At 45.6% G+C, this 20,204-nt stretch overlaps 1 protein-coding gene across 3 annotated transcripts in view; it reads right to left on the reverse strand.

Moving 5' to 3' along the window:
• Positions 1-20,204, reverse strand: part of CC2D2A (coiled-coil and C2 domain containing 2A) — a 134,903-nt gene that overhangs the window by 113,582 nt on the left and 1,117 nt on the right. The window contains exons 2-4 of one of the 3 annotated variants that reach the window (XM_082728688.1): positions 15,637-15,695; positions 13,576-13,659; positions 11,738-11,864 (exon numbers count right to left, since the gene is read on the reverse strand). In XM_082728688.1, coding sequence (XP_082584814.1) covers positions 11,738-11,864; positions 13,576-13,659; positions 15,637-15,675 — 250 coding nt within the window. In that variant the 5' untranslated portion in view covers positions 15,676-15,695. Of the gene's footprint in view, positions 1-11,737; positions 11,865-12,770; positions 12,840-13,267; positions 13,293-13,575; positions 13,660-15,636; positions 15,696-20,204 lie in introns of those variants that run through there. The other 2 variants (XM_082728690.1, XM_082728689.1) reach the window with 2 other exon arrangements.

Genomic DNA, 20,204 nt, shown 5'->3' on the forward strand with positions numbered 1-20,204 from the left:
TAGTTTGGCTGTTGTGTACATTGCTGCTATAAACATTTGGGTGCATGTGCCCCTTCGGATCACTACCTTTGTATCTTTAGGATAAATACCCAGTAGTGCAATTTCTGGGCCGTAGGGTACCCCTATTTTCAGGGTTTTCAAGTCTTGAGATGACCAAGAGAATGAGGATTGAGGAAGAAAAGAGGGCCAGGCCTGTTCCTGGAGGTTGGGGATATAAGAACCAGCAAGGACACTGAGAGGGATTGTCCACGAGGGAGAAGTAAGAGGATCGCTGGAAGCAAAGGGCGAAGGGAGGGGTGGTGGTGAGCTACACCAAATGGGCTGAAAGTCAGTAAGGAAAAGATTGGCAACTGACCAGTGAGTTAGGCAAATGGGCAGTCACCGGCCCCTTCCACAAGAGCAGTGCCCACGGGGAATGGGGACGTGAGTTAGACTGGAGTGAGTTCAAGGCTGGACATGAACACGGGGAGGGATGACTCGGGAGACATTTTGCTTAAAGGAGTCTTTTGGAAAATGCCTTTCCCAACAACAAATCATCACACAGTATATGCTTCCTACTTGTTGTACTCTTATGGTGCGGTCTGTGAGGGGGGCCACAAGAGACAGAGGAGAGGCTCAGGAAACAGCTCCTCATACTCCTGAGTTCTAGAACTAGGAGGCATGGCATGCAACGCAGGGCACACGGGAGGACCCCACCGTGATCTGGAGGTAGAAGATGAGAGCAAGGTGAGACCTTTGTCCGCGGCCTTTATTGGGATTTCTCAGGGAAGGGCAAGGCAGGGCAGGATAAATAGTTTAGGCCTGGCTAGTTTGAATCTTCTAGGGGGCTATAAGCTATAGTGGTGTCTCTAGTTGCTTGGTACCTGACCCTGGGATGATGCAGGCAGAGGAATATTGCTTTCTACGCCAGAAAGAGGTGGGCTCTGGATTGGTCAGTGTGCATCTCAAAAGCAACCTCCACTCTGAGTCCTCTGTCATCTCTGAGAACTGGCTCAAATCTTCTCAACCCAGAAAGGGTTCCCAGCCCCCCAGGTGTCAAACATCATAATATCAAAAAAAATTACAGAATATAATGTTCTATTTATTCATACTTGTTTTAGTGCTTTAATTTGGTACCCTTCGTGCCGTGTGAGGTCCCGAACACCAGCGCTGGTGAACTTTCTGGCTTTTCCTTCATCCTCCAGCACGCATGTTCTGACTAGAATGTTCTTTCCCTTCTCCTGCTGCCAGACTCCAAGGTAACTTCCAAGACCCAGCTTTTTCAGCCAGGTCTCCTCTGGGTCCCCTACTGTCCTTTGTGACATATCTTTCCTGGGTCAGTCTCTCCATGGCTTGGTGACTTTTAAAAAGCAAGTCTAAAATGAACGATCTACTTCTTTACCTTTGCATCAGAGAATGCAAAGTTTCTACTGCATTTCTACTGCATTGAAAGGTAAAAGTTTCTACGACTGAGAAACTGGCTCTGAAATGATGCTTTAATCAGAGAAACTAACACGAATGAATGGAAAACAGATGTCAGTAATGAGGAAATTTATGTTCATAAGAAACTACTTAACATTTGATAGTTACTCCCTTAAGAGACGGTACAAGTTGGAATCATGGGGGAAATGTGTGTACTTTTTTTCTAGATGTTTATTTGATTTGGAACTGGTGCCTGTTCAGTGAAGTGCTTTCTTTATTTGGAATGTCATGACTGTATGGATGTTTGAATAGCAAATCAGGAGCCAAATCTTTCACTGCATGATTTAAGCTGCTGTTAATCAGGGAGGTGGCCCCTCTGAGCATGTGCGTGGTGCATTCATTGGGGGAGGCCGCAGAATCCGTGTGCTGGTATCTGAGTACTTGAATACGGTCTGACTTTCACACCCCTTGGAGGCCTGTAGGAATGCTATCATGTAGAGAGGCTTGTAGGTTTAAGATGAGGAGCTGGGGTGCTGGCACCAAGGGGAGGCCAGACCCATGAGAGGTTTGAGAAGTTAATGTAAGAAGGAGTCAAAGATCCGGGTCCAGGAGAGCAGACCTGGAGGGAAGGATGCTGTGGGTGTGGAAGGTGAGCATACCTAAGCCAGAGCATGGCCTTGCAATAAAAAGCAGATAGGCCAGCTTGAGACATCTGTTCACTTAGTAAGCATCGTTGAGTGCTGTCTGGGTACCAGCCCTACAGATGGCAGACCTGAAAGTCAGTCTCTACCCTCAAGAATTTGTAGTCCAGTAGAGAGCAGAGGCTGTACACCAAAAAAAGATGACTCCAGACACTCGCATGGGCACAGGAGTTGTGAAGCACAGAGGAGGTGTACTCAGCCCACACTGGGGCACAGGGAAGCTTTCCAAAGGAGGTGGTGTATGTACTGATTTTTGAAAGGTAAGTCGTGAGGTTAAGACAAACCAATAAACAAAACCTTTATTTAAATAGAGAAGGGTTAGTTGAGGTAGGGAGAGTAAGGTAGGTGATTCACCCAAGTGACACTCTTTTGTAGAAGAAAATGAGGCAGAGCCAGAGTGACAATCTTGTGAAGGCTCCAAGCTGTCTCTACGCCCCGTGTGAAGAGTATGCGGGGGGCCTGGGAGCTACTGCGGACAGTGTTGGGCGCAGCATGGCTATTGCACTTTCGTGGGCGACTGCAAACCCTTAGCTTTAAGGACCAGTCAGGGTTGTGATTTGTGTCAAGTGATGCCATTTTTGTGACCATGAAGAGCCCAGAGGTCTGCAGACTGGCCCCACCACCTCTGGCAAGGAGTTCTTCCTGAACGTGGTTTCCAGCCGATGAAACAATGCCTCATGATCGTGCCGTTGTGGGAATTACATGATGTAATGCAGGCAGTGACCTTTGCACTCAAGAAAGGTAATTATTTTTGTTAGTTATTTGGCAACAAGTTCTTCTTTTGGCTGAAGAAGACTACTATGTATGTGCCAGCCCCTCCCCAGGTGCTTTCTGTGTCTCTCCTGATTTCATTGTTGTAACTGCTGTATTACGTGGAGGTTTTTTACGATCCCCATTTTATAAATGAGGCTCTTGTGGCTTGGGAAGATTAGGTTATTGCTCAAGGTCCCATGACTGAATGTCTGAACAGTAGTATCGGGTCTGACTGCAGTTTCTATAGGCTTCAAGGAATGTTTGCTGGCTTGACATGTTTATTTATCTTAATACCTTGGCAATATAATGGGATGTGGGCAAGGAAAGTGAATAAGGAATCTTGATAGAAATCCTATCAGAAAGCTTGCTACCTGGCTCAGAATGTGCTCTCAAGCTCTCAGAGTTCAAGACTGTCAAATTTTATCATCTGTCTGTCTACCTTGTCTATCTTCCATCTATCTATCTATCTATCTATCTATCTATCTATCTTGGCTGGGTGATTCGGAGGACGACTCAGATAAACTACTGATTGCTTAGGGAAGAAAATAAATAGAATTACGTGAGTTTAAAAAGTTCCATTGCATTGTTAACATGAATTGTCTTGTTGGGGCTAGGGAAACCACTGAACCTGAGAATTCCCCCAGGAAAATGTAAACAGTATTCATAAACTGGTCATGAGAGACGATCCACTGACACATAGTATTAGCCCAGCCCAGGTTGGGCTTATCCTTACACACAAAGTATAACTCAGGAGGTGGCAGGATGGTTCAGTATATGAAAATCTATTCATATGATACCCCTCCATAATAGAACTCAGAAAAAAAACAAACAAACCACGAGACCACCTCAACTGATGCAGAAAAAGCATTTGACAAGATCTAACACCCTTTTATGATAAAAAAAAAAATTCAACAAAATGAGGATAAAAGGCAACTACCTCAACACAGTAGAGGCCATACATGAAAGCCCACAAATAACATCGCGCTCAGTGGTAGACAACTGAAGTGTCTCCTCTAAGAGCCGGAGCAAAGCAAGGATGCTTCCCCTCCCAACTTTTATTCAACTCGGCACTGGAATCCTAGCCAGAGCTGTTAGATAAGTGCTATAGCCTGAATGTTTCTGTCCTCCCCAAATTCTTATAGTATAATTTAGCCCCAGTATGATGGTATTTGGAACTGAGGTTTTTGGGAGCTAGTTAGGTTATGAGATCATGATCTTATAAGGCACTAGCTCCCTTCTACCTTCCACCGTGTAAGGACACAGCCAGATGACAACCATCCGTGAACCAGGACACGGGCCCTCCTTATGAAACACCAAATCTGCCAGTGCCTTGATTTAGAACTTTCCAGCCTCCAGATCTATGAGAAATAAATTTCTGTTCTTTATAAGTTATCCAGTCTATGGTATGCTGTTATAGCAGTTCAGACATAATAAGAGAGCAAGAAAAAAAAGTTACAAAAAAAAAGTTTCCTACTTGGAAAGGAAGACCTCAAACTATCTCTGTTTGCTGATGACATGGTCTTACATATAGAAATCCCTGAAGATTCCAAACAAAAACACTGTTCAGCCAAATTGAGGATATAAAGTTGATATGAAAAATCAGTTGTGTTTACACTAATAACAAAAAAAGCTAAAAATTAAGAAATTAAGAAAACAATTCCATTTAGAATAGCATGAAAAAGAATAAAATATTTAGGAATAAGCTTCACCAAGGACACAAAGGACTTGTACACTGAGAACTGTGAAACATTGCTGAGAGGAATTAAAGACACAAATAAATGGCAAGATATCTCATGTTCATGGGTTGAATGTCATTACTTCCCAAGATGATCTACAGATTTAATGCAATCCCTATCAAAATCTTACTGGCATTTTTCACAGACATAGAGAAATTCATCCCTATTCATATGAAATATTAAGAGACCCTGAAATAGTCAAAATAATTTTGAGAAAGAACGGAGTTGGAAGTCTCACACTTCCTGACTTCAAAACATATTACAAAGCTATAGTAATCAAAATGGTATGGTACCGGCATAAAGACAGACATTATGTCTTTGGGTGGAATAGATAGAAAACCCAGAAATAAGCATTTGCACATATGGGCAAATGATCTTCAACAAAGGTGCCAAGACACTCAATGGGAAAAGAATTATCTCCTCAACAAACGATGTTGGGAAAGTGGCAATTTATATGCAAAAGAATGAACTTGGATTCTTACCTTACACCGTAAAAAATAAACTCAGAATGGATTAAAGATCCAAATGTAAGACCTAAAATTATAAAACTCTTAGAAGAAAACATAGAGGAAATGATTCAAGACACTGAATTTGGCAATGACTTATGAGCTAAGTCACCAAAAGTGCAGGCAATAAAAGCAAAAGCAGATAAATGGGACAATCTCAAACTTAAAAGCTTTTGTGCATCAAAGGACATAATCAATGGAATGAAAATGCAAACTGTGGAATGGGAGAAAAAATTTGCGAATCATGTATCTGATAAGGGTTGATATACAGAATCCATAAAGTCTGTCTGTAACTTAACAACAACCACCCAAACAAAAAACTTGATCAGAAAATGGAAAAGAAAAAAAAAAAAAAGAAAATGGAAAAGGATAGATGTTTCTCCCAAGCACGATACACAAATGGTCCATAAGCACACGAAAAGATGGTCAACATCACTAACCATCAGAGAAATGCAAATCAAAACCTCAATGAGAGATCAGCTCACATCCACTTACTATGGCTAGTGTAGAAACAAACAGAAAGTAACAAATGTTGGTAGAGATGTGGAGAAACTGGATACCTTGTGCAGTGTTGGTGGAAATACAAACCATGCACCCACTATGCAAAAGTATGTTGGTTCCTCAAAATATTAAGCAAAGAACTACCTTATGAACCAGCATTCACTTCTTGCAATATATCCAGAAGAATTGAAAGTGGGAGCGTGAAGATGTATCTGCACATTCATGTTGATAATGTTGTTCACAATAGCCAAGAGGCAGAAGCAACTCAAATGTCCACAAAGGATGAATGTATCAGCAGGATGTGATATAATGAAATACTACTCAGCTTTGAAAAGTAACAGATTCCTATCACATGCTCTAATGTGGATGAACCTTGAAGACATTATGCTAAGTGAAATGAGCCAGTCAGAAAGACAAATACTGATGATTTTACCTACATGGGGTGGCGAAAATAATTGAATTCATTTCATCAGAAAGGAGGATAGACGTTGTCAAGGGCTAAGGGAGGAGAAATGGGGAGTTAGTCGTGTTTAATAAATATAGAGTTTCGGTTTTGCAAGAAGAAAGAGTTCCAAAGATCTGTTGTACAAATGGGAACAGTTACCTCTACTGAAGTGTATATTTAAAAATGGTTAAGATGGGGGCACCTGGGTGGCTCAGTGGATTAAAGCCTCTGCCTTCGGCTCAGGTCATGATCCCAGGGTCGTGGGATCGAGTTCCACATCGGGCTCTCTGCTCAGCGGGGAGCCTGTTACCTCCTTTCTCTACCTGCCTCTCTGCCTCCTTGTGATCTCTGTCTGTCAAATAAATAAAATCTTTAAAAAAAAATGGAGGGGTGCCTGGGTGGCTCAGTGGTTTAAAGCCTCTGCCTTCAGCTCAGGTCATGATCCCAGGGTCCTGGGATCGAGCCCCTCATTGGGCTCTCTGCTCCGTGGGGAGCCTGCTTCCTCCTCTCTCTGCCTGCCTCTCTGCTTACTTGTGATCTCTCTCTGTCAAATAAAAAAAAAATGGTTAAGATGGGTTGGGGTGCCTGGGTGTCTCAGTCAGTTAAGTGTCTGACTCTTGATTTTGACTCAGGTCATGATCTGAGGGTTGTGAGACTGTGCCCTGCATTGGGCTGGGCATGGAGCCAGCTTAATATTCTCTCTCTCTCCCTCTGCCCCTCCCCCGACTCGTGAGCACAGGTACAGTGTTCTCTGCTGCTCTTTCTCTCTCTCTCCCTCAAAAAGAAAAAAAAAAAAGATTAAAATGGCAAATTTTATGGGTTTTATTTTTAAACCACAATTTATATATATTCCGGCAAAGACAAAAAAGAGAGAGAGAGAGAAAGGTGCTACTTAAACATGGCAAAATCTTATTAATCCTTGAATCTGGTGTGGTGCATATGAGGTTCACTGGATTTTTTTTTTAAGTAAGCTTTACACCCTTGTGGATCTTGAACTCACAACCCTGAGATCAAGAGTGCCATGATCTACTGACTGAGCCAACCAGGTTCCCTGGTTCCCTGAATTTTATTTAATTCTGTGCATGTTTGAATTTTCATAATGAAAAACAGAAGTCCCAAAGGGTCTTACGTTTACGATCTTAAGGACTTGGCACTTGCCTTGGTGACATTTGATTTCTTTTGAGAATATCAAAAGTTATTTTGATAACCAGACATGTAAAGCCTTAATAGATGGGCAAAAGAACTGTGAGCAGAGAAAATAAGTTTGTATTTCCTATTCTGCTTGGAAAACGTAATAAAAGGCGTTGAGGAGAAAATGTGCCTGAGGGTTGGAAACTCCTCTCTCCCTAGAGCAGCCAGCCTACTTGAACTCATGGTGGAACCCTGCGCCCCTAGGCCCTGTTCCTCTTATACTCTAACACTCATTTTTATAACTGTCACCTCCTCATCCTCTGTTTCTCCTACAAAGTCTGACAGGGTTCTGTCTGAGGCTTTGGCTGGTATGCCCAGGGAAGACTGTCCAACAAATGTCACTGAGCCTCTAGCCTGGCCCGAGTACTGCTCTGGGCACTGGGGTTAGGGGGTTAGGGTCAGCCATGAATGGAGAAGACTCAGTCCTGCTCTCAGGGACAGTCAGCAAACAGTTGCCTGGAGCATGCCAGGGGGTGATGGGGGCTCTAGAGGAAAACCAGGGGGAGGAGAGAATAGGAGGAGGTGGGAAAGTTCTCCTTTAGACAGGCGGTCAGCAAAGGCCTGCCCAACTTCCGGACCCCAATCTCCAACTCCACTCGGATATCCAGGGGACATCTCACACTTTGCAAGTCCTTCGCTAATTTACCCCAAACCCATCTTTCTGCCATCTTTCCCCTCTGTCAATGGCAACTCTCTTTTCCCAGTTGCTCAAGTTACAAAGCTGACATCATCTGCCTCGCTTTCAAAACTCCTGTTCAGTTCAGGCAGACACCCTGCTGCTTCTCCCTTCCAGAGGCCCTGAATCTCACCCCTTCTTTTCACCTCTTTCACTGCTACCTTGGTCGCAGTCGCCACCACCACTCTCTTGGATTTCGCCCTTGCTCGTTGCCTCGTCTGTGTTCTGTTCTCGCACCTTCCAGAGTCAACCGCTTAACATGGCATCTTGCAGCCTTAAGGCAGAGCAGACCCTCTGGCAGCCCTCATCTCACGGGGACTGAAAGTGTAGGGACCCACAGGCTCCTCCCTTCTGGTCTCATTTCCTATTTTTCCTCCTTGCTCACTCTGTCAACCAGGGGGTCCTGGTCCTTGCTGTGCTGTAACCATACTGAGCACACTCTTGCATTAAGAGCTCTTTTCTAGTAGTGCCTGGGTGGCTCAGTTAGGTAAGCATCTGCCTTTGGCTTGGGTCATGATCCTGGGGTCCCGGGATTGATCCCCACATCGGGCTCCCTACTGAAGCCTGCTTCTTCCTCTCCCTCTGCTCCTCCCCCACTCATGCTCTCTCTTAAATAAATAAACAAAATCTTTAAAAAAAAAAAAAAGAGCACTTTTCTCAGGGATCTTCCATATTCCTCCAAGCCTCTGCTCAAACACGGTCGGACTGGAGAGGCCTTCCCCTGACGACCCTTCAAAAAATAGCAGCCCTCCCTGACACCCACTGCTTCTGGGCCAGCGTGGTCTTTACCTGCCTCTGCCGCACTTCCCACAGCCTGCCATACTGTATCTCCATCATGCCTAACTCACATTCTCTTTTTCCCTCTCACCCCCCAAATGGAATACAAACTCTTTGGAGGTATTAAGGTATTCTGTTCTTGTCCTCACTTTGCAAATAAAGAAATTGAAGTTTAGAGAGCTGGGGGAAATTGCCCAAGCGAGTAAGAAACAGACAGGTAAAGATTGGTACCCTCACTCATTTGACCCCAAAGACTATGGTCTTCACTGCTACAACTTCCTGGCCCTTGTGCCCCAAGGTTGCAGAAGGCATGGGTGGAGAGCTTTCCTTGAGGGGGCACCAAAGCCTGGGATGCTCACGTGGTCACGAGGCGTTCTGAGGTCAGCACGCAGTCAAGTAGGTGGGGACAGATGGGAGAGGAGAGGAAACAGCAGAGAACATAGGGTCTTGGGACCCAGAACAAAGAAGGAGTGTGAATTTTATGTGATGCTCATCACAGACTTCTGAGTAGGAAAGCAGCCTACAGAGTTTTAAAGAAAGATGAACATGGTGGCTTAAAAATATGTCCATAAATTTTTCCAACAGACACACCTCTCTTTAAAGGGGAAGCCCGATGTCCCTCCCCTCGACAGTAGGCTGGACTCAATGCTATACTTGTAACAAAAGGCAGAGGTATGTGATTTCCCAGGCTGCCTCTACCTAGCTCAGCGTGCATGTTTTTCTGCTCACATTTATGTGTTTCCTAGCTATCTGTCTGGATGCCTCCTCTACCAACACTCCCTCATGACTCCTACACACCCTTCAGCATGTGTTCCTCTGTCGTTCCGTGGTGCCCCTGGCCCTGCTTCAGCCCAGAGTCTTTGCTGTATTTCTCATGGCTCTTGTCAATGCCAGTCTCTCATCTGTCTCTTGCTTTACTGTGTGTTGGTGTCATGAACGAGATCTGTCCTGCGATCTTGACCCATGGCTGGCTTTCTGCTCATCTTGGCCTCTCGTTTCCGATGCATGCCTGGCCCCCCAGGCTTTTTACCCACCAGGTGCCCCCAGCTCACTCATAGGGCTGTTTTCTTTACCTCTTGGCCCACTTGTGCTACCAACTAACAACAGTGTTAGCTACCCAGGGATGTCCAGACACCCGCTCGTCATGACCTTGTTCAGGCAGGCACATCTTAGCTTTCCACTGTTCTCCTTTTCTCCAAATCAGAAAGAGAGGCTTTAAAAATTTTTAACTTTTGGACTAATGCAAAGTCCAAAAGTCTCTGAGGTGTAGAAAAGCTGAGTCACTGTGCATTATCTATGTAATATGCTAGTGTATTTGTTACTGTGCATGCTATTTAAAGTACGTACATGCCTTTTTAAAATTTCATCCTCACAACCACTCCCATGATAGTAAATAGTAATTTTCCTATTTTAGGAATAAGGAACGAATTGACTTTTTATTAAGAGACTGGGTGGCTCAGTAGGTTAAGTGTCTGCCTTCAGCTCAGGTCATGATCTCAGGGTCCTGGGATGGAGCCCGGCATAGGGCTCCCTGCTCAGCGGGGAGTGTGCTTCTCCCTCTCTCCACTCATGCTCTCTCTCTCACTCTTTCTCAAATAAATAAATAAAATCTTAGAAGAAGAGTTTTATTATTGGCCAACCTCTCTGACCCTTTTTCCCTTGATTTAAAAATAACTACTAAATGGGACATGTGGGTGGTTCATTGGGTTGAGCATCCAGCTCTAGGTTGTGGCTGAGGTTGGAATCTCAGGGTTGTGGGATCGAGCCCTAGCTGAGCTCCGCACGGGGCATGGGGTCTGCTGAAGATTCTCTCCCTCTGCCCCACACACCCTCACATGTGCACACACTCTGTCTCTCAATTCATAAATAAATAAATAAATAAATAAAATCTTAAAAAATATAAAATATAAAAATAACTACTTAATTATCCAATAGTTATGCTATGGACTGAATTGTGTCTCTGAAGAATTCTTATGTTGAAGCCCTAGCTCCTTATGTGACCATATTTGGAGAGAGGGCCTCTGAGGAGGTAATGGAGGTTAAATGGAGTTACACAGTGAGACCCTGATAAGTAGGATTCGTGTCCTTATAAACTCAGACACCTGAGTGTCTAAAGCAGGAAGAGAGGCCTTGCAGGAAACCCACCACCCAGGCACCCTGGCTTGAACTTCCAGCTTCCAGAATTACAAGAACATAGCCGTCTGAGTTACCCGGGCTATGGTATTTTATTGTGGTAGCCTGAACTATGACAAGTTGTAATCTTCAATAATGAGTAATTTTGAGCATTTTGAAAGAAAAGTGACTCTATGGGATAAAGTTTGGTTCTGTTTTCCTAATTTGTAACAGTCCTATGATATCATCGCTCTTAGATGGGAACCACATTTTTCTTAGGGTTGGACTTCGGATGAGTTTGCTTCCAAAGCCCTCTGGTTTCTAATAGTGACTTTTTTCCTCAGCCCTGCTGCAGGGAGACAGGGTAACCAATTGTGTAATGATTAACAACTGAAAAGTGTTCCACACCTTCTCCTGTAGTCTAATCCACTTCTCATGAAAAGCCATAAGCAAGGGATAACCCTTTTCTCTACAATTGAACAGCTAATTAATGATGTCCTTGGTAGTGGAGGTTCTTGGAAGGGGGAAGAATATGCATGTGTGTGTGTAGGGGTCCCCGAGGGCCAAGACCATTGAGACCCTCCCAAGTTCCCTGGAGTCTTGCAACATCTGATTCAAGGACCCCTTCTTGAGCTTGGGTGGCTTCCTAACCATTTACCCTCCCTTGAATTTCTACAAATCTGAACACCTGTTACTATTCCTATTTCAAGGAATACTTACAAACACATGCGGCTATATAAACATGTCCTGAAGCTATGTGTCTTGTCTCCCAGACAGATGCTAACCTAGAAAATTATCCACAGAGTTGGGGTAAAGTGGGTGGAGAGGTGGCGGCCATGAATGAGAAATACGACCCATTAAAAATTCCCATATGGCTCTGTGCTGATCACAGTAAGCAATTAATTAATACTGGCTGAACTTGATGTGGGGACACTTACTCCGTGGGCCACGACGGCTTGTTATGCTCAGGGGCCGAGTGTCAGAATCTTCCTGCATGGGCTCCTGCTGGTCACCCAAGTGGGGATTTTCAGACACCATTTCCTCGAGGCCACCAGCAGTGGGCAGCTGTGGGCACAAGGTTAGAGATGGTTACTCCCAGGGCTTCTATTGACTTAGATCCTATCTGGGGATGAGGTGGGTCACTCATGGAGGAGAAAGACCCCAATACTATTCAGATCTAGATATCCGTGGTCCTGTCACCTGTGTCAGAAAAGGGATGCCAACCCTGAGTTTGTCTAAGAGGGTTCTTGTGAAATTACCGAGGCCTCCCACATAAAATAAATATTTCCACTATTTTGATGTATACTGAGCAGAGCTCTGCAGAAATTGGGTAGAAAAGGGAAGCAGAAAAGCTATGGCCAAACTATGTGATCCTGACTCCAAATCATCTGGAAACAGCTGCCAAAGTGTCCCCCGGATGATTCAGGGCAAAGAATAGCCTTTGATTCCTTCCCCAGCTCCCCGAGGAGGAAGGGAGGCTGGTGTACAGGGAGGTGGCAGTGGACGCCAAGGCTGAGTGATGGCTTTTGGAGCCAAAGGCTTGCCTCTGAGCTCAGATGAACCTTGGGACTTTGGGCAAGTTACTTGACTGCCTAGCTTCCTTCCTTTTTCATCTTAAAGTAGGGAGATAAAAATAGCCCATTCATGGAGATGCTTGCTGCAAAGTATCAGGCCAGGAGCAAAGTGCAGACATTTTGATTTAAATGAGTGGCGTGGGTTGGATCTGAGGCACCATCTTAAAAAAACAACAACAACCTCCCTCCCAGAACAACATTCCTCCCAGATTCCATTCTGAAGTGCCACTGGCATTAAGAAACAGTCTTCTGGATTTCTGGCAATGCCCCCCCCCGCAACCTCTGCCCCGACTCAAACTGCTCCTGCTCCGTGGTCTGCTAGTCTGGTATTACGCTCTCCTTCCCATCGCTTCTTTTTCCTGTCCTGTCTTGGTTCGCGCCTGTCACCCCTGCTCACTGTGCCTGTGGTCCTTGAGCTAAGGGCTTGCATTCTTTCTGTCTGTGCTGGGTCCCCTGCCCTGGCTGCAGAGCCTCTGAGCTCTGAGGGATCCTGTAGGAAGGGGTTAAAGCTCCCTCAGTGGCCAGAGAGACCAGCCACGTGGCTGGCAGCGCCTGCCTCCCGCGCCCTGGCCCTCCCCTGGGCTGCTCCATCCCAGCTGCAGGAGAGGCAGAGGTCGCCTCTCAGCCCCTCCCAGCTGCAGTGTGCTGGGTAGGGGTGGGGGCCGGTGGAGAGAGGGTGTTTCTCCCACACTTCGATCCCCTGGTGTCCTCCCCACCTCCCAGCCACCCTCTCTAGGCAGTCCCATCACGTGGCCGCTGGCTCAAAATGGCGCTCTCTCTCTTCCCTCCCCTGCTGGGATCTCCATTTTTCCAAGAAAATTGCCGCTCCAGAAGAACTTCCCTGCCTCCCTTTTCTCTGAGGAAAGGGGTTCCTGAGCACGGGGATTTATTTACCTTGAGAATGCTGGTCTTGCTGGGGGATGGAGTCAGTTCACGGTCTCTCAAAAGACTCCGCCTTCCCTCTTCTCTGGCTTTCTCTCAGGAGACCTGAGGAACCTCAGAAGGAAAACGCTCAGATTATCGACCAGGGCCTCCTTATGAGGGTCACCTGTGAGGCCCCACACAGGTCCTACTCTGCACCTTTCATCCGCATCCCTGCCTTTTCCAGGGGGCACCCTCAGAAGGAGGTGTGGTCCCCTGCAGGTGGGAGCATCTTGCTAACTAGTCGGATGCACAGACACCTGCTCCCTAGCCCTACCTACCTGTTTCTTCCTTTTTTGTCTTGCAGTCTTTGAGGTCTTCTTCTGCCTTCCCACACCTGTGTCCTCATCGTTTTCGATGAACTCCTTTGAAAAAATGCAAAGGGAAGAGTCATCACTTGGTCCTCCTGTCAGTTGGGAAACAAAACCCAGTAAGGGGGGGGGAGGGGGCATTTTAGGTATTAACATTAAAATAGCCATCTTGTCCTTCCCCAAAACTTGCATGTGAGCAAAGGGACAGCTGCCATGGTTTGAGCAGCCACCAGCATCCACTCTTCTCAAAATAGTCATGGTCTTGAAAAGTTGTATCCAAATAGAAACGTCATAAATGGGGTGTTGTTGGAGCCTCCACTGTCCCAGATCCTCATTTGTGCATAGGACATCACTGTGTTTCCAGAGAGAGCCCATGACCTCAAAACGCATGATCTAATGATGGCCAAAGACAAGTGAATCTGCCAGGATAGCCGGTGTGTCCAGAGGGAGCACAGGATGACATCAGAAGCAGACCTGGGGTTCCAAGGGCCGGGCTCCTCTGCACCCTTAGTCTCAGTCTCAGGTCAGGAATAATGAAGATACATGTCCAATCAACATGGGGTTTCAATTTAAAAAAAATGTTTGCAGGTATTTTGAAAACAGAGAAACTTTTTCACAGTGCAAACTTTGTTCTCTTTTTCCACATTGCGCTTTCTAAAGTTTTACTTATAAAATGGTAGAGCTGAATGCTCAGAAGTGTTCAAGCTTTAAACTTCTCTGGTTCTAGAGTTCTATAAACTGGGCCACAAACACCTCTGAATGTGAGCGAGGTTGCAAGGTAAACCCGGAACCTCACCCGTTTATACCGAAGACATTAGAAAGGTGTTCAAAATGAAACTGGGATTTTCGTTGCTGAGACAGCCTCCAATTTCACATCCCTGCCCTTGGTCATCGAGCTTAGAGATGGCAAGAACTTCGGTTAGTGGAGGGAACTGAGGTCCTAACCAGCGAATGTTCAGAGCTTGGGCTCTCTTTTGTCCAAGGGACCTGATCTCCCTGACTCATCATCTAGGTGCAAGTCCCATTCTCACCGGGGCTTCATGACTCAGGGCCACCAGGTAGGGGGTATTTTTATCTTAGGAGTTGGCCAACTTGGGTTATAGGATATTGGTAAGACTGAGATGTGCAAATATGCCCTTAACTCATGTTTAAGCTCTCACTGGCTTAGAACAGATCTGTGGAAAATTTGAGTTTTGTTTTGGTTTAATTGTTTTTTGTTTGCTTGCTTGCCAATAATGTTTTGATTCTCTGTCAGTGGGAAACTGTCTAGTAGGACTACAAATTAGGTAGAACAGAAACTCCATGAAGGCACAGGGTTTTGCTTGTTGCTGTAACCCCAGAGACCAGAGGCACTATAAATGTTTGTTGCATGAATGCATAAGCTGATGTGGTTTGTCAGAATTGGCTTCAAGCAAACCTGCTTGGTTTTAGCTAGCTCCTTCTGGCTTCAGAAGTCCTCATTAGAAAACAGCCTATTTTCTCCATTTCTGCCTCTGTGGTTTCAAGTCAGTGAGCCTTGGAGCTAGGAAAGAAGATAGGCTTTAGGGCAGTAGCTTCTCCATTCAGAGGTCTACGGTCTCCTAACAGGAGATGGTCTTCCTTCTCTGTCCTAGATCGTGTTCAATGATGTTTTGTACATGATGGGTTGGAAATTGCAGGAGTCCTTGTGACAGAAGATTTCATTAGTGGTTATAATCTATGATTATTACCTTCACTCTGAATTTCTCTGCAAATCAATGTGCTTCAGTGGAGCTGACTCAGCTGCAGGTGATAACTCAAAATGGCTGTGCGTCGGAATTCATGAAATGGAGACCAAGCAGCCCCAGAGCATTCACAGACAGCCTGCAAGGTTGCATTTCCTACACCTCAGCCCCCATCCCCACCACGTGCCTGGCATAGGACCCTCTGCATGCAGCCTGTGTGCAGAAAATGCTTGTTGCTGACCTAACGTCCTCACTCACAAACACGTGCGACACGAATGCAGTGCACACACAAACATACCTTTAGGGGAACATCCAAGCAACCACTTACCTCTGTGATTATTTTTACTTTTTCTTCCTTGGGATTCATTTTGGCTGCAATGGCAGTTCCTGGACAGGAGGAAAAACACAGAAAACAAAGAAGTCAGACCTTTGAAAATCAGTGAAACATCATTCTTCCTATCCATAAATAGGAAGCTGACCTTGATGGTCAATGAAGTGTTAGAGCTGAGTAAACGTTTCATTCCCAAGGGATATGTGCTTGCAGACCGAGATTGGTGTAAACGAACCCCAGAGGAAAATAAAGAATGCTAGATCCTTCTGACCCGATGAGCCCAGCAATGAGCCCAACCATGAACCTGGCACCACTGTGAAGCAGGTGGAAATGAGAAAGAGTTCTGCCCTTGGAGTCAGAAGCTCCTGGTGGCCATCCAGTCCACAGCTTCCCCTTTCTCCTCAAATTCCACCTCCCCAACCCAGGCTCACTCTCCTTTCTTGGCTTTGATTCTCAGTTCACTGTTAAGAGAGATGACACCCGCGGGGTTCTCCCCACTTCCTGCCCCTCTCCCACCCTCTTTTGCTTCCACTCACTGCCGAGCCCGTCCCCGCTCCCATTGAGGCTGGGACCTCACCCTGTGCACCAGGCCCCGACCCTCCTCTGGGACCTTGAATTGACAATTTTCCCCTTTCCTCTGAATAATTACGTCTTCCTGCTATATTGGCTCATTTCCCTCCATGAAAAAAAAGTGTTGCAATTGCCCCCCCCCCTTTTAAAATATTTTATTTATTTATTTGACAGAGAGAGAGATCACAAGCAGGCAGAGAGGCAGGCAGAGAGGAGGAAGCAGGCTCCCTGCTGAGCAGAGACTGGATCCCAGGACTCGGAGATCATGACCCAAGCCGAAGGCAGTGGCTTAACCCACGGAGCCACCCAGGCTCCCCCAATTGGCCCCTTCTTTAAAAGGGCTCTTTCTGGAGGTGCCTGGGTGGCTTAGTAAGTTGGGCATCTGCCTTTTGCTCAGATCATGATCCCAGGTTCCTGGGACTGAGCCCTGCACTGGGCTCTCTGTTCCATGCGGAACCTGCTTCTTCCTCTTCCTCTGTGTGCGCGCGCTCTCTCTCTTTCTTAAATAAATGAATAAATCTTCAAAAAAAAAAAGGGGGGGGCTCTCTCTGGACTTCACTTCTCTTTCTACCTAGTGCTCAGTTTTACAGCCTTCTACAGGAAAACTTCTCAAACCCTCTTTCTGAGTCAGTTTGCTGGGCTCAGCACTCCCTGTAACTCCTCTTGTCCGGGTCTCCAGTGGCCCTGCTTTGCCACATCTAATGATCAATCCTTAGTGCTCATCTTATTTGACCCTCAGAGGCATTTAGTAACAAAAGTGACCCATCACCTCCTTTTTTTCTTGAAGTAGTTTCTTCATTTGGCTCCTGTGATGTGTTCTTTCTTGATGTTCCTCCTACATCCCTCAGGCTCCCAGACTTCTCTGTACCTGTCTGCATCTCCCAGAAGACCATGCATGGGGCTCTGCTTTGCCCTACTCATCTCCTTACTCTGTCTCTTGGCTTTAAATGCTGCCTGTCTACTGACACTCCCCACCCAGAGCTCCAGACCCAAATATCTAGATGCTTGATGGATACCTTCACTTGGCCTAACGTGCCCCAGGTGAAGCTCCATCTCATGGCCCCCTGCTCTGCTTGTGCTGCAACCTTCCTTGTTGCAACAGACAGAACTCACTCGTCTTAAGCCAGAAGCCCTGGAGTCCTTGACTCCTCTGTGACTCTCACACGTCACACTACATGCAATTCATGGAAATCCTGCCAGCTTTGCCTTCAAGTTACATTGAGAACAATCTCTGAGAACCTCTAAGCACTTCTAAGCACCCCAATTCACCTCTAAGCACTCTACTGTTCTCATCCTGGTCAGGCACCGCTGTCTCTCACATGGCTTCTTCTAAGACCCTTCTAATCTCTCTGCTTCCCACCTTGCTCATCCAGTTTGTTCTTCCAAGTAGGTGAATTGTTTAAAATTCCAGCGCACTCATGTCCTTCCTGTACTCAAAATCCAATGACTTCCTTTTTTCAACAGAGTAAAATTCCAAACCCTTTAAGTTGCCTACAGGGCTCTGTATGATCTGCATTGGACTCCTCTGGCCTCAGGGCCTTTGTACTTGCCGTTTCCTCTGCCTAAAACTCTCTTGCCCAAGATAACCGCATAGCTCTTTGTCTCTTTTAATTCCTTCAGGACCTTACAGAGACCCTTCAGAGAAGGCCTCCCAGAAAACTCATAATACAATGATAACCTGCCTCCATCACCCTCCTGGGACTCCCTAACTACCTTATAATGATTTTTTTTTCCATAATATTTATTGCCACTCTACATATTTATTTGTTATTGTCTGCCCATTCCTGTTAGAATATAAGCTGCACGAGGGCGGGGACATTTGTTCATTGTTTATGCCCAGAACCTAAGAGTATGGCACACTGTAGACATTCAATAAATGTGTTTCAAATGAATGACTGAATCACTATTTATTGGCGGTGTCTCCTGTGGCCACCTTCTGGAGCCCTTTTAAATCTTCACTGTCCTCTCTGGGCTGCCAGGAGGATCAAATGGGAGAACACGGTGGAGAACGACTGGGGCTGATGAATCATAAGCCCTTCCTAATCTCCCAGGATCCAAATCTCAGCTGGGCCCTGTCATTTAAGCAGCTCATCTGAGGTGTCCAAGGTTGCCCTGACCCTGATGGGGAATTAGCATATTTAAGGGACACAACGCATCTGAAAATCTGAGGTCTCCCTTCCAGACCTCCTCACAGGCTCCCAGAAATAGCAGAAGGAAGCTGATGACAGCAGCTCAGAAAAGAAAAGGACCGAGGAGGTGATCCCGACGGAACAAGGGGCAGAAAACAAGAACAGAATGCCGAAGGACACAAAACTCTCTAGTGAACGACTCTGGTAATTATGAGCTGGAAAAAAAGGACTGTGATTTATTTTAGGAAAGAAAGATTCATTCTCAATAAATACACACAAAAAAGTTAGATACGAAACAAATAGAAGTAAAAGTGAAAAATGTAACGGAGTTGATTTTTTTCTCCTCATTCTTTCCTGATCATTACCTTTGAATGAGTTTCTCAGGAAATCAACTGACATCAAAATTTATTTTTCATGAGCACGGTTCCTAAGAAAAGATCAATCAATCAATACCGCCTGACTTTAATATGCAGCCTGTCATCACCAACTGCATTGAGCACGTGTTAGTATATTCCTATTGGCATCATCAAAATAAGAGCCATGGTTTACTGCAGACTCACTTCGTGCTATCTCCAGATGTACGATACCCCCAGACCTTACGACCGTTCCGTTCCCATGTGAGGGACAAAAGCTTCCCCTGAGGTTAGCCTCTGACAGGTTACATGCTTTGTCCAAGATTATGGTCATTACATGCCACCTTCGGAATGTGACCCCAGGACTTGGTGATTCCATGGTGCTCCCCATGCCACTCTTCCCCTCTGTCTCACCGTTTACTCCTGGTTTTGTAAAGCTATCAGTGGCTAGTGTATGCTAGTCCACTATCCTGGAAATATACACAGTTGAAAACTCCAGAGTATTTTCCCAGTGAGAAAGGGCTTTGGCTCCTTTAGGTCAATGATTTATTTAACTTAGTGCAGAAACCCAAAGGCATTTTTCTAGGGAAGTACTGATCCCTTCATCCAAACAAATGCCCTGTCTCTGAGGGTCATGAGTGGATCAGGGTCATAACCGGAGGACCCTGTGACAAATTCTATAGGACGCAGGGAAAAGAACGAAAGTGTATGATATAAGATGCACTACATCTCACCTTGGGCTGCTTAAAGAATAACATAGTATGAGCGTCCTATTCCAAAACAGTGCGAACATGGGTGTATAGAAATACTGAGACCTTTGTAAAACATATGAACCTGGGTTCCCATTCCAGCTCTATTTATCAGCTGGGTGATCTCAAGGCAATGCCATCACCTCTCTGAGACACATTTCTTCTCCTGTAAACTTGCGATGCTAATTCTTACCTCCTGATGATTCTAGAAGGACTAGATGATAAGAGTGTGTGGGTAAAATACCTAGCATGGACTAGGATCTGGAGATTGGCAAGTGTTATTATTAAGAAAAGGTGATGTTATAGAGGGAAAGTAAAAGATAGAAGTGGAGATGAAAAAAGAGCTACGAGGACAGAAAGGGACTCGTAAGAAAGAACAGAGGTAGCATTGAAGTTCCTCATTACTATCTTTGATTCCCACTTTCAACCTCCTGGCTCCAAAACCTAAGGTCCTTGCTTTCCCCCCATCAGCTGAGCCCCGGGGAGTTTCCCTTCTCATTGGTGCTTCTGAAACCCCCCTCAACCCAGCCCCATATGCCCACAGGCATTTCCTCTCTGTGTACTGAGCTTAGTTTGTTCTGTCCTAGCCTGTTAGGGATGTAGCCTGGAAACCTGGCAAGTGCTACACGCACCCCTTCTAAATTCATAATCTAATTCTACAAGGTAGTCCAGCCACCACTTCCCTTTGTATAAGGTTAGTGACATATAGCTTTATAGAATCATTTAATCAGCTTGACATAACACATATTACCCTGGAAGGGTAT

This window comes from Mustela nivalis (assembly GCF_964662115.1).
Source record: "Mustela nivalis genome assembly, chromosome: 4".
Taxonomy (NCBI): Eukaryota; Metazoa; Chordata; class Mammalia; order Carnivora; family Mustelidae; genus Mustela; species Mustela nivalis.